At 34.9% G+C, this 15,258-nt stretch overlaps 2 protein-coding genes across 2 annotated transcripts; one reads left to right on the top strand and one right to left on the bottom strand.

Moving 5' to 3' along the window:
- Positions 1–1,138: 1,138 nt before the first annotated feature.
- Positions 1,139–4,986, top strand: LOC132177322 (protein DMP2). Its single transcript, XM_088512789.1, is given in 6 exon segments — positions 1,139–1,266; positions 2,688–2,841; positions 2,843–3,205; positions 3,207–3,273; positions 3,276–3,847; positions 4,523–4,986. Coding segments are annotated over 5 exon segments (1,011 nt in total). The 3' UTR covers positions 3,575–3,847; positions 4,523–4,986.
- Positions 4,987–12,379: 7,393 nt separating this feature from the next.
- On the bottom strand, positions 12,380–14,638 carry LOC148587735 (F-box/LRR-repeat protein At4g14103-like). Its single transcript, XM_088513013.1, has 4 exons — positions 14,543–14,638; positions 13,222–14,429; positions 12,903–13,103; positions 12,380–12,713 (listed from the first exon to the last, which is right to left on the bottom strand). The coding sequence occupies exons 2-4, from the start codon at positions 14,383–14,385 to the stop codon at positions 12,525–12,527; spliced, it is 1,554 nt and encodes a 517-aa protein (XP_088369139.1). The 5' UTR covers positions 14,386–14,429; positions 14,543–14,638; the 3' UTR covers positions 12,380–12,524.
- Positions 14,639–15,258: the final 620 nt, after the last annotated feature.

Below are 15,258 nucleotides of genomic sequence, written 5' to 3'. Positions count from 1 at the left end.
TGGAATGGAAGGCTGATGAAAGAAGCATGGTAATTGTAATTGATGGAATAATATCCTTTCATTTATAGTATTTACTTCCTTAGTGTATTGTTAGAAGAGTAAAATTATTATTTTATTTTGAAAATGACAGATTCACCAGCATGGCCGTATCATCACGTGAGCCTTGTGTCCCCATCTGCAGCAGGCGTGAACCCAATACTCAGTATTGTAGTAGATTTAATTAATATGAAAAAAAAAATTAAGAATATTTTGTATAAAAAAATAAAAAAAATTGATTTATAATAATTTTATTATTTAAATAATAATAAAAAATAATTAATGTGATATAAAAAGTAAAAATGTTAAAATTTATTTTGAGAAGAATTTTTTTAATTTTTAGATTCAATTCGGTCCGACCTTTTGCCAAATACAACCACTAAGTCCTTGCTGTACACACATCCGTAGCCCATCCTATCCAACCCGTGAATCATTCAATTCATGGGGTGCTGATCATTCAATTCATCATGCGCAACATGCAAGCTTCTAAGGATAAGATGTACGTGCTAAGAGTTGAGAAAATGGAAGAGATGATAGATTTAGGTTAAATTTCGGTCCTCTTATTTTTAAAGTTGAATTTACGGAAATAATTTAATTTTAAATTTTTATGACTCTGAAAAAAATATGTTTAATTTTTATCAATTTGACCGTTTTCCCCTTGGTTTTTCTATCAATTTGACTGTTTCCCCTTGTTTATTATTATTATTTTTTAATCAATTTCACCGTTTTCCCCTTGGTTTGATATTTTTATCAATTTATTTCCATTAATTTTTAATTTTTATCAACTGACTTGGTTTGATATTGACCGTTTTCCCCTTCTTTTGTGATTTTTTCTCTTTTATTTGAAGGCTAATTGTGACTTTTTCTGTCATTAATTTAGTTCATATAAATATAAATGCGTAAAATAAAATAAAACAAAAAAGTAAAGAGAGAAGAGATGGTGGGGAGAATGCAAAAAAGCATTTCCCAAATATAAATGCGTAAATAAATTGCATAGGGGGGAGGCAGCCAACCAGTGGTGGAAACGTGGCCACCGTCTTCAGGTACGGATAATTTTCAGAAGGTTTCTATCATGTGATTTGGGGAAAAGGAAAGGGATCGTATGGGTAGGGCTGTAAACGAGCCGAGCTTGGGCGAGCTTTGGCTGTCCAGGCTCGGTTCGTTTATTTTGGAGTCAGGCTCGAGCTCGAGCTCGAGCCCGACTATGCTGCTCGAGCTCGGCTCGACAGGGTATGTACCCTGCTCGAGCTCGACTATTTTGCTTGATCTCGAGCCAGGCTCGAGCTCGAGCTCGAGCTCGACTTTGTTTTTTTTTTTTTTTGTAATTTAGATGTATTAGATTATAAAAATCATCCAGAATAATTTGCACCTTAAAATACTAAAGAATATTAAACAAACATATCAGATTAATGTCAACCTTACAATTAAAACTAACAAAATCAACTAAAATGCTAAAGAACATTAAACAAATATAATAGATTAATCCCAACATCACAATCATCCATACAAAATCAACTAAAATGTTAAAGAACATTAAACAAACATAAGACAGACGCAATCCAATGCATAGGTAGCACAAATTCCTCTTCAACCCAAAAGCCAGGATGAAGTTCATGTCCACAACTCGAACGTTTGGACTAAAATTCACATCCACGACCTAAAAGATCTGGATCAAAGTTCAGTACTTTAGTTCACATCCAAGCAGGCAGATCGAGTGGCCAAGCCTTATTACAAAACAGAAGCAAGAAAACCGAAATACTCAAACTCTAAGTAATAAATTCATATGATCTAATGGTCGTACACTCATACTTAAATTTTATGATCATATTATCTCACAATTAATATTAATATTATCTTAGATCTAAGATCATGTGATACATCATATATGTTTTATAAGAATAAAGTATATAATTATAATGTATTGATTAAATAACACAATAACTTATGCAGATATACAATATGATTATATAATGATTAATGATTATGTGATATATACGATTCCAATTTCCAAAGTATAAACTATCTAATTATAATATTTGTATTAAATGACACAATAACTTGTGCGGTTGTACTATATGATTATATCATATGATAAAATGATTAATGACAATATCATATATATATATATATATATATATTTCTTATATGTTTTTATATTAATATATACATATATTATATATATAATATATATACACACATATACATAAATAACAAAAAAAAAAAAACAAAGGTATATAATATATTTGTTATTATTGAGTAAATGAGTAATGTTGATTATATATTGTTATTTGTTACTTAATAAAAAATATACGAGCCGAGCTTAATAAGCGAGACGAGCCTTATACGAGCCGAGCTCACGAGCTGCTCACGAGTTAGCCGAGTCGAGCCGAGCTTGTTTCGTTTAATATTCGAGCTAGGATTTGTGTTCACGAAGTGCTTCATATAATATTCGAGTCGAGCACGAGCCGATCTTATGCGAGCCGAGCCCGAGCTTGCTCGCGAGACGCTTCGCTCACTTAACAGCCCTACGTATGGGTACTATGAAGAGTATTGAGTGGGGAATCACGTGACTCGTGCGAAGGGCAGAAGAGTAAACTTTGGTAAGATACTTAGGACCATAATTCAAATCGAAGTCACAATTGACAACACAGTTTATATTCATCGGCTATATGTACCCTAGAAGAGTTAGTTGCCGCTTGCAAGAATCCCTCCGACCAAATACAATCGATCCGATCCATTGGGTGCACTGTGCAGCCAACTCTTCCCTCCAAGTCCAAGGAAAGCTCCCAGAAAACCATCAACGACAAAAACATTATAAGGAGTTGGCAACCTCATCAAGCTCCTCCCGACCGGCACTGTTTTCTTGTACCTGTTCCTCAGCCCTGTGCTGTCCAACAATGGCTACTGCAACACAATCAACAAGAACCTCACCGCCATTCTTGTTGGTCTGTGCGGTTTGTCTTGCTTCTTTTCTACCTTCACACACAGCTACGTTGGAGATGACAGTAAAAGACACTACGGGATTGCAACATGCAAAGGTCTTTGGCCCTCGCCGGAGTCTAAGACCGTGGACGTGCCGAGGTATAAGCTTCTGTTTGCTGACTTCGTCCACGCCTTTTTCGCGGTGATTGTGTCTGGGGCTTTGGTGCCTTTGGATGGAAATACGTTGGGGTGCCTGCTTCTATCCGGTGTCTCAGTCCAGCGAGAAGACTTTGCTCCAGATGCTGCCGCCTGTTGTTGTGTGGTTTCTGGTGTGGTTTTTTTCTTTTCTATTAAGGGCCATGGAATCGGATACCCTGCAAGTGAGTCTTCAAAGGATTCCAACTCTGGTGGAGAAGTATCCAAACACGAACTCAGTAGGTGTGGCACCGAATCACCTCTCCACCTCTGTTGGAGAAGTGTTTTGGTGCCAACCAACCGAGTTCGTGTTTCGCCGAGGATACGATATTGGCGGCAGTGGTTTGATTTCTCCTTTTTCGTAACTAATTTTTATTCTGCAACCTCTCTGCCATTTTTAGTGAGGCGGACGAGTAAGTGAGGGTTTCATTTTCATTTTCCCTCTCCTCCTCACTCTTCACATACAGCTCTCTCTCTCTCCCCCCGCCTCCGCCTCCCCCACCAGCCGCCATCCACCGGCAACTAGAAGCACCTCCTCGAGCCACTCCATCGTACATCTCCGACGACCCGAGCCACCACATTAGGTAACTCTTTCTCTCTTCTTTTCTGTTTCTGACCCATCTCCATCATCTCCTCCGACTGTACAGATCCGACGACCCATCACCACCGCCTACAAGCGGAGACCTCAAAAGAGGTAAGGTTATCTTCTGGTTTTTATTTTGATTTTTCTTGATTTTGATTTTCCCATAGATCTGGTTTTTTTAGTTGTCTTTGGATTTCGAATCTGAGTTTTGATTGTTCTGAATCTGGCTGGGTCTGAATCTCAGATTTTTTTGTGGGTTGAATCTGGTTTTCTCATTTTTAGGATTTGTAGTTTCTTACGTCTTAGGGGATTTTGAAGGATTCGAGTTTCTGAATCATTAGCTTTTGATGACTAGAGTTTTTGTAGGGGTTTTGTTGATTAGAGTTTTTATAGTACTTAAGATTCAGATTATGTCTTCCACAATTCTAATGAATTACCGGGCCCTGTGCGACCCTCCTCCAGAGAATCTGGGTAAATATCTCACACCGTTCTCTCTCAGTCAATCTCCCTTATTCTCTTTGTTTGATGAAATTTCCATGAGAGATTTTTTGTTGTTTATGTCTGTTTTTGTATTCCTTATGTTCGATGAAATTTTCCCGAGAGATTTTTGTTGTTGATATTTGTCATTGATGTTTTTATTTTTGCATTCCATATGTTTGATGAAATTTCCATGAGAGATTTTTGTTGATGTTTGTCATTGGTGTTTTTGTTTTTGTATTCTATTATAGTTGAATGCTGTGAGAAAAGCAGTATGTTTACTTCTGTTTTTTTGCTTTTTCGTTTCAGGAGCTATATGTGCAGGTGTTTGATTTCATTCACTTGAAAGACCGTTGAATGAAATATGAACCAAGATGCAAATGGATTGTTTTGAAGGTGGTGTTAATGCATCTCTCACAGATCTCTCTTTAAAATTTGTTTCTTGCCCATCAAATGAACAACAATCTGGAGGTAGAAGAGATGGGAGTATTGACACACCGTGGTTATTGGAGAGGCAACCCAAAGCACCAACAAAGGAGTACAATTTTCTGTTACACGATATACCTAATTGTCTTTTACCTTTCCTGTTTGTATTTTTAGGTTATTCCTTCTAGCAGGAAAAGTTATATTCAAAGGAGTGATTCTTTTCTATCCTGAAACTTGTAACATGTAGATGTAGTTGTCATATAGAGATGTTAATTGGATTTTTTGGTGCATTGAAGTACAATGTCTTGTGGGGATAGTAATTTTGACATTTTTGCATCTTGATTCCACCGACTGATATCCATTGCTCTAAAGCATTGACAAATGAATGTGATTTATTTGTGCATGGCATGTTAAGAAGGCAGCTTAATGGGGTTGGCACTTCTCTCTTGCTATGTTCTCTTATCAAACCCCTAGTGGAAGTGTGAACAAATTAGGTATACCCTCTCCCAGTATTTATTCCAAATTAAAGAAGCTCTTTCTCACGGAAATTTCATCAGACTTGAAATGCAAAAACAGAAACACCGATGACAAACATCAACAACAAAAAAATCTTGAGATTATCCACCAACTCAAATGATGTGCGTATTTCCATCCACATCAATTCCTTGACAAAAACAAAACATTTTCATTCTATTCAACAAGGTCGCAAAATTACCAAAAAAAAAAAAGGGGAAGGCATTACATTCCCATATATATCCATAAATTTTACAAATGGCAAAATTACATGCAATGCCTCTATATTTCTATGTACAATCAGTAGGAAATATATTCTCCATATATATATCCATAAGTTTCTTTATGTTTTGCTTATCAACGAGACCTCCTTAAAGTTGAATGATTTATTTATGTACTCCATTCAGTGGTTTAAACTGTTCATGTTGGTATTCAAATGTGTAGGAAAGGAAGCGGATCTAAAACCCTGTAGACGGTACATCAGCAGGAAGTTGCATCAAGTTGTCAATTTCTCATCTCTTCTTCCTTCTTTGTGCACTAACATATGCTTCGACCTTCACAACACTACTGCATTCTTACCTAGTTTTGATTGATTATCACTGTATTCTATGTTTATTATTGTTTGTGACCCCGTTAGGGGCTAATATGGTTTTGTATTACTGGGGAGACATCTTGATTTTATTTTGTTTTGAGGCTGTCTAGTGAATTATCTGTATAGTTTATGTTTTATTTTGTTTTGATATTTTATATTTTTATGATATTTGAAGTTTTTTTGTTGGTATTATAAATTCTTGATGAACAGGCTTTTGGTTCCTTTTTTTGTTTATGTTTTTAAAAATCTCATGAATTGAAATGAGAAAAATTATGAAAAGAAAATGCAATGATTTTTTTCTTTCTTTTTGAGCTACTTGACTTAAAATGATGATGAATTCCTTTCAAGTTTCAAGGCTTCATCTTTGTGAAACCGCTTTTATATATATATATATCAAGTCATTCTCATTCCCGTTGATGCTTTTACCTAATTATGGCAACGACGTCGTCTTGCTTATCTGGTCTCTCTCCCAGTGGAACGTACACAAAATTCGCTTACAACATAGAGGCTGATGTTTTTGACTTTTTGTGGTCCAAGTAGTTGGGGGAACCAAATTAATGACTGAATGACTTTTACCAAATTGCCGTTCTTGAAATTAAAAAGTACTCAACTGCCCTTCCAATAAATGATGACATGAATAATTTTAATTTAATTAATACAATAGGAGATTGCAGAAGATAGGCTGCTTTTGGGTTTATGTAGGAATGTTGGCTCACATCACACCATAGAAATGAGCAAAACAATTTTTTGATGCACCAGATTCATAAGCAAATCTGAACTTTTAATCACAATCATAAGCAGAACAAGCTAGAAAAACTTTGGACAAAAACCGCTAACAATAACACATGTTCATTAAATGACAAGGCAAAATAATAATAATCTATCATCTCGATAACGCAGTGGTGCTCTTTTGTGGTGGCTCTATATGGTCAAAAATATCATGGTGAAATGGGACTTTTGAGTAAGAGATGCTAATAAGTTTTGTATGGAGCTTTATGTATTGTGTTGTTCAAATCAATTGTGAACGAACTTACCAATGATTGCTTTAGTACAAAAATTTTAGACTTATGTTGATAGCCCGATAAAATTAGAACTGGATAATTTTTCATGAAATGCAAAATTATATCATTTTGATTCAGTTTTCTAATACCACCAAGCTTGCTTTCATTTGATGTCGAAATCAAAAGAAATTATAATTTTACTTTGATTGGTTTGTGTTAAACTGCATTCATAAACTTGGATTCTTCATATCTTGGACCAACTTTTACGTTGAACATGGTCATTAACTCAAACCAAAAACGTTACAACCTAGAAACCATATTTTGACACATGAATTCACCAAATCAAAAGTAAACCTAATTGATAATACCACACAACCCAACCAACTAAGCCAACTATACCTTAGTAGCTATATGATCTTTTTGTTTCTTCTTCTTATTATTTAAAAAAAAAAAAAAAAAAAACAGTTAAGCCAAGAATATCTAAGAATTTTTCCATTCGTAAAAGAATTTGAATATAATAAAACAAATTTGAATAATTATCGGATATTGATGTGGCCTATTGTCAATAAGGAGGATGAGTAGTAGAATCTCAAACTTAAAAGAGATAGTTACAACAGTTGATAAGGAGAATTAAAATAGACATGCATCCACTTAATTGTCGTTTAAGTTGCTTGTTATTGGATTCCGTGCCCAAGCGTGCCCCTTGGCCTTGCTTTAGCAACTATTTTTATACAACCCTTTAGAAAGAATCGAGTCATTTTTTGACATTTTTTTTTACTCTTTGGTTTTTTTTCCTATATTGTATTTTTCATTTTGGATTTGTCACTCATTTCTCATTATTTTGATCTAATATAACCTTTTTCCCAAATTGCTTTTTTTTTTTAAAAAAAAATTGAATTTTGTTACAAAAGAAAAGCTAATATCTCATTTGTCAATTGCTCGTTTAAAACCTCACACATGGGTTATGAGGGAAATATATATATATATTATTTTCTCCTTCTTATTTTTTTTCTTTTCTCGATTAAAGGAAACAATGGGTTATGAGGTCAGATAGATTGAAAACTGATTTCGGAACTCAATTATTCAATGTCTTGGTTAGTAAGTAATTGCAAAATTCTACATGTGTGAGAAACAACAGGCCAGCCTTTGAAAGCTAAATCCGCCACCTGTCGGGACTTTAAGGGCCATAACTTTGGAATCATAGAGCATTCACAATGGAAGAGCCGTATGGTACTTTTAACTAAAATGATTAATCATATTTGTAAAAAACTCATACATTGGATTAGCAAAAAAAAATGCTACATGTAGCAACACTTTTCAAGGGAGTCATTTTATTTTTTTATTGTTTCTATCACCTGTTTTCTTTTTTTCCCAAAACTTTTCTCACTTTTCAAGGGTTCATTATGAGAATATCCTTTAACAATTTTTAATAAAAAGATATTTCATAAATATGATTGACATTATTATGAGAATATGGTTTTCATACTTAACATTGGCAAATACGACATTTGAAAAATATAACCGTTTCAAAATTATTATTGTTAAAAAAATGATTATTTGAGAAATAATAATCGTTGAAAAATTATTGTACTAAACGAATTACCATTGAAAAAATAAAGAGTGAAATACGAATTTTAGAAAGGAAATAAAGATAAAATCAATAAAGAGTAAAAAAATAATACTTAAATGATATAGATAAAAATATAGCTAATTTGATGTAAAAAACCTTTAAAAATTCATTAGTTAAACTAGATAAATTAAGTTTTCAGGAGCCATTTTGCATAAAAATTTGGCTCCTCCATTGTGAATGCTTTAACAGTGACATGAATTATTATTAGCTTTTTTTTTTTTTTTTAATATACAATTTTTTTTGCACAAATAAAACGAGTTAATTAGTTTCAAGAAAAGTTTGAATATGATAAAATGATTAAAGAAAACCTATATATATATATATATATATATATATATATATATATATATATATATATATATATATATATATATTAGCTTTTTTTTTTTTTTAATATACAATTTTTTTTTGCACAAATAAAACGAGTTAATTAGTTTCAAGAAAAGTTTGAATATGATAAAGTGATTAAAGAAAACCTATATATATATATATATATATATATATATATATATATATATATATATAAGTAATTAATTAGCACGTTGTTTAAGCAAGAGGTTGGGGGTGACAAAAATCATGATTTTAATAAACAATGTAGTAAATTAGAAAGGAAGGGAAGTATGGAGTCGAATGGTTCGGACAAAACCAGAAACTCAGCCGGTGATTCGGACAAAAGCAGTGAGGTGCACAAAGGTTATCATCCCATGGCAACTAGATAATCAAATGGTGAATAAAAATATATTTCCAGTTTGGGATTGTGACAGCCCCTCCTGCTCAGCTCATCACCTTATGTGTAATTCTATTAAATACAATATATTTTTTAAAGTTTTTATGCTTTACTAATTAATCTCTTAAATGGTGACTCCGATTCGGTCATTATTAGTGTTATCTTTTTTGAAATGGCTACGCTACCAAATTCTCTTGTCGTCACAATAGGCTCATTCATCTGACTCCTTAAAATATTTTTTGGTTATGTTGCTTTAACCAAGGTTCGAGAAAGTATGCACACATGTTCATTCATCTAAGATATTTTTTGGTCCAAATACCAAGCAAGTCTAAAAGCTTAATTTGTCTATCATCAGTGATAAGCACTCCACTGTTCAGGAAAGGTTGATTGAGGGTCATTCACCAGTTTTTTTTTTTTTTTTTTTTTTTTTTTTTTTTTTAAATTCAATTAAGTGAAGCGGGTAATTGACCTCAAAAGGAGTGGGCATCCGAACAATACAGCCCAAAAAGTAAATGCAGTACAAATTTAAGAACAAAATCTAGATCTGGTCCAAAAGGACCAAACAGCAAGCAATGACATACAAGTCGGGCCTTTTCCAGAGTCGCACAAGGCGGTTACAAATTGCAAAGAAACTCGATAAAGAGTCCGATGCAGTAAAGGCAATAACCACGTTGTTGCAGGTCAAACACTGCAGAAACCGATTCGGAGCCGTAGAAGGCCAACCACCAGCAACAAAAATCACCCAAATAAGATCCATCCACTTCAGTACAAGGGGGTGAAAACCCACAGAAAATAACAACAAAGATAAAAAACAACAACAGAAAAGCTGCAAAAAAACTACAGCAGAAAGCCAAACACACAAAATCAACAAGCAAAAAACAAAGGAAAAACAACCACAATCAAATTCTGGGCCAGCACCGAAGATTGGAGGGCCAGAAACAGAAGAAACAAAAAAAACCACACAGCACCGGCAGGGGCAGAGGTAGGTGGGCGGAGGGAAGATTGGAGGAGCCACGCGAGGAGGAGAAGGCGGATCTGAGGTGGAGATGGGACGGCGATGGCAAATCTGTGGAAAGCTCGACTGATCTGAGGCGGATCTGTGGCGGTGAAGGGACGGCGGAGGCGGAGCAACGAGATGGGGCGGTGAAGGTGGCGCTGAGCGGAGCTGGCTGAGGAGCAGGGGAGAAGAAAAAGAGAAAAAAGAAAACCAAGAGAAAAACCAGGAGAAAAGGAAACAAGGAGAAAGGGAAAAAGGGGAAAACAGAGAGGATACACAGGGGGTGGAAGGAAGGGAAAGGAAAAACCTTTCCCTCCTCCTAGGAGAAACCGCACTAGGCGGTGGGCAAAGTCTCACTGAAGGAAACGGTATGGAAAAATATCCAGAGCTTCTCTCTCTACCGAGGGTCATTCACCAATTGTTCCCAAGTCAGTTGAACAATTTTAATAATCCATTATGAAGTGAAATGAGTAGGTCAGATATCATAGCATATTTGCTTGTAAAACATTATTTAAAATGTTTTACCAAAGAAACCTAGATTAATACTTATAATAAGAAGGGGGTGTACCTCTGCAAGGAGAACTTAAAATGAAGAGATCTTTTGATTTAGTGCTTGATGTTCTCTCAACTTGGTTATAAATTTAAGAGCTAAAGATACATACAAGTGAATTTGACCATGAAAAGGTTAAGAAAAATGGAAGTTTGATGGATAGGAAAAGCTTGAAGTCATTAGCTTATTGTTGAGGTACAACAATGCCACTCTGCTCACTTGGACGACTCTTAAAACATGCCTTGCGAGGTGCGATTTCGAATGCCATAAAAGGATTTGGCTTCCCTTATTGGACACCAATTGGTTTTTAGATGAGATGGTTAAAGGTCCGATCCAACAAATTGTATAAAAGCCAGGGTCATGAGTTCGAATCGTGGGAGTGTCATGTTGAAGGGGGATTGTTGAGGTGCAACAATATCACTCTACTTATTTGGACGGCTCTTAAAACATGCCTTGCGATGTGTGATTTCAAATATCATAAAAGGATTTGGCTTCCCTCATTGGACACCAATTTGTTTTTAGATGAGATGGTCAAAGGCCCGATCCAACACTTATGTACTATAAAAACCATAAATAAACAAACAAGCTTTTACTAATCTCTCTCATATTACCTGAAACATGCCCCATTCTTTGCATGCAGAGTAAAACCTTTGAATCTTTTGCTCTTGGGAGTTTGGATTGACCATCTTTTCAGGGTGTTTATGCTCTGAACCACCACTTAACTCAAAAACTCAAATAGATATAAAATGATAAATTTACGTGTATAACAGGTTCCGCTTTACATATTGGCACAAATGTTGGGTTCGGTGTTGGCAACATGTATTGGACAATCGGTGTACAACGTCAAATCAAAAATTATGAACACCCGGCCGCTCCGAGGCTGCAGCTCCACCTTCTTATCGCGACATTTATCATCATGTTTCTAGCTGCTTCAGTGACCTACGTACTAACATCAAACTGTAACTATTTTTGATCACCTAATCTAGTTTTGATGGAGATCAGTCACGATATCCACATGATATATTTGAAATATTTTGTAGGTAGGGCATTTGTCTAGCTTTGTTGTTGGCATAGCCATTTCACTAGCTGTGTTAATCACAGGGTAGGTCAAAAACTATTTACATGCCAGTAATTGCTAAGAATTTACTAGCTAGTTAATTTTCATGTATAAATTTTTGTGGGTGTGCACTGTAGGCCTGTTTCAGGGGGATCAATGAATCCTGGAAGATCATTAGGGCCTGCAATAATTTCAGGCAAATTCAATGACATGTGGATATATGTGAGCCCCCGTGGCAGGTGCCCATGTAATCCCACTTCCAAATTTCAGTCTAGTTGGTTGAAGCCTGCAGTGCACAAGAAAAATGTATTCCAGAAGACATGTTTTATGGATGCTAGTAACCAAGTTTATGCAGAAAGCAGCGGAGTCAGTTGCCAGAACACTTAGAATCATTCTTTTTCTTAATTGTTTTGTTTCTGTGGGGCTAATGAGAGTAACAATTTGATCAGCGAAAATGTGCAACATGCGTTAATGCTTTTTGGTATAAAATTTATCAATTCCTTAATTGCCCTAAGAACGATTATTTTTTTAGAATATAGAGTATTGCTAGTTACTAACATTGAAAAATAAGCATGACAAATTTATTATATAAGACAAGTTAGTGAATGCCTTGATAAATCTTACAAGACATTTATTTATAGTAAAAATAAACATATATCAGTAAAATCGAGTCAAACGATTTTATTAAACAATTCGAAACTCATAATACCGTGAGACAAATACAAAGAACTATGTATTATTCTCTAAAAGATATTCTTTTAAAAATCTCTTCATATGCATATTCTCTAGATTCATCAAACTTTAGGCAATGCAAATTCTTATAAATAATGGAAGCTCTCTAATATTTTTGCATTCTTGAAAAAATACTTCTTTAGAGTCTCTTCTTCTGCCGATCCTTTAGAATTTGCAATCTTGACAGCCTTTAGGCAATGCCGCCAACAGAGAACCGGAAGACGTTTGCAACAACTACGATTTTTCACTTTATAAATAGGATTTCCATATGAGAACTGAAATATAAGCACATAATTAGGAACATTATCAAAAATGTTAGAAATAAGGCATCAATCCACTTTAGGCCCAAAAGGACCAAAAAAAAAAAAAAAAAAAAAAAAAAACTTAGTATAGAAATGTCAATTGTCCGAATGAAATTGAAAATAATGTTGAGAGAAGGCATCATATATGAACATATGCAATACCTTGAAAGATATATTGTCAAGTGTCCCTTGGTACCGCCGTTCTATAAAGAGAATTTCTAGAAGAGGACAAATCCACAACAAGACATCCACAACTTCGTGGATTTCTCTTGTAGGTATAGAATTTACGATTAGCTTCAATTCCTTAACATTATATAACGGGCATGGTATGGTTGTTCTCAATCTTTTTGCAATTTTCAGAGTCTTCACAAAGTAAACAAAAACAAGTGTTAGATTTTTATAATATATGCTATAATTGATATACAAAGTAACATATAATAGGAAACAAATAAAAAGAATATAATAAAATAAACTAGAATACCTCATCTTCACCAAGAGTCCAAGTCAATAATTTCGGTTGACTTAACTTTGAAAGGAATTCAATCATTTCAGCATTCGGAGTATCTCCCGAAAAGACGAGAATAACTTCCGATAGACTTGAAGAATTCAAAGAAAATGATATAATCTCACCCTCATACATGAGTCTATGTAAGTTAGGAGAAACAATGTTAACTTCAACTAGCTCGTCACAATTAATAAAGGTCAAACTCTTCATACGGTGACTTGAAATCTTAATCCTTTTCAACATAAAGCAATCTGCTAGGTCCAAGCACTCGATGAGTTGATGTTTAGAAAGAACATCATGCAACCATTTGTCAGTAATGTGGCATGAATATAATACTAACTTCTTCAAATTTTCGCATGGGCCTACGTTTATTTGGCATGGTAGGCTGTCAAGCTTGAAAACTAAAGATTCAAGATTTGATGCTTCGATCTCAACACTCTCATATTTAGAATTTTGTAGTAGCGCAAAGGCCTTAAGTTTAGGAAGACTTGACACTCGTATACTTTTCAACCCATTAACACATTCAAATGTCATCTCTTCTATATCAACACAACTATCAATTAGAGTTTGGACAAGCTGGCTCTCCTCCACTTCACCGGACAAAACCAACTTTTTCAAAGATGATAAGTTAATATCACCGGAAAATGACTTCAACTTGCACGACTGCAATTTCAACTCAGTTATTGAATTTGCTACAAGAACCCTCTCAGGCAACTCATACCTCTTTAGATGGATCCGGATGAATATGTCAAGATTCAACTCTTTTACATTGCATTCAATTGCATAGTCAATCCAACGGTTCACAACAGCATAATCTGATTCATCCAACATCATGCGAAGCCTAAACTTGTTTATATTTAGCCTTTGCCTATAGTGGGCAAGTAAAGAACTCTCCACGAAATTTCTGAACTCTTCTTTCTTTCTCTGGATTTCTTGTTCTTTCTCGTTGGGTGGAACCTTGCGCAAATTATTAACAAAGAGGTCTTGGTGAAAGTCTGGAATAGGGAATAAAGTCCACACCCTTTGCCATCTCTTGGACAATATGCTAAGTTGAAGTGTTTGTTTCGTGGGAATGAAGGATAGAAGGTGCTCTAGAATAGGGTCTGGCAATTCAGATATCCGGTCGATTTTGTGCTCCATAAGGTTGAAAACTTCCTCCAAATCCCTAGTACCTAGTACCTAATCTAATTAGCACAAAAAAACTATCAAGAAGAAGTTTTTATGTCTGAAAAAGAAAATAAAAATCAAACAACAGATGCTATTATTGGGAACAAAATAAATTGATAGGAAGACCAACCTTCAACGTACGACGATGGGCTTGTGGGGGGCGTTCGACGAGAGCTTGTAGGGGCTGGCCGGACCACAGCAGACACGACGGCAACACAAAACTAATTGTGAAGTTGTGAAGTTGTGAGAACAAGTAGGAATTGTGTGTATAAATAAGCCTCCTTTTTCATCCCAATTCTCCTGGGAATCTCTTTCAACCCAAATTGTTAAGTTGCGAGAACAAGTAGGAATTGTGTGTATAAATAAGCCTCCTTTTTCCCCTGCTTCTTATAATCATCCAAATTAACGCTTTTACCTAAATATGTACCCATATTTACAAGTTTGCCCTTTTGTGAAATAGAGGGAAAAAAAAATAAAAATAAATAATAATAAAAAAAAAAATTCCGCTGATATTCGCTGCACTGACCCAGAAAACAGAAGGTATTAAATTTTTCATCCGGAAACAACAAAAGAAGTCAAATTTTGGTTGTTTTCTGGATCGCAGACTTGTATCGTCAATGGCAACGGCGTCGTCTTGAACGTACACTAGATTCCCTCACAACACAGCAAGATCCAATCTAACTGGTAACTCATCCAAATTAATGACTGAACGACTTATACCAAATTGCCCTTCTTGAAATTTAAAAGTACTCAACTGCCCTTCCAATAAGGAATTTTTTTTTTTAAAAAAATTTAATTAAGACAGTAGGAGATTGCAGAAGATATGCTTTTGGGTTTATGTAGGAA

Source organism: Corylus avellana, chromosome 2 (assembly GCF_965113065.1).
Source record: "Corylus avellana chromosome 2, dhCorAvel1.hap1.2, whole genome shotgun sequence".
Taxonomy (NCBI): Eukaryota; Viridiplantae; Streptophyta; class Magnoliopsida; order Fagales; family Betulaceae; genus Corylus; species Corylus avellana.
The sequence above is the reverse complement of the archived record's forward strand: the minus strand, read 5'-3'. Positions and strand labels throughout refer to the sequence as shown.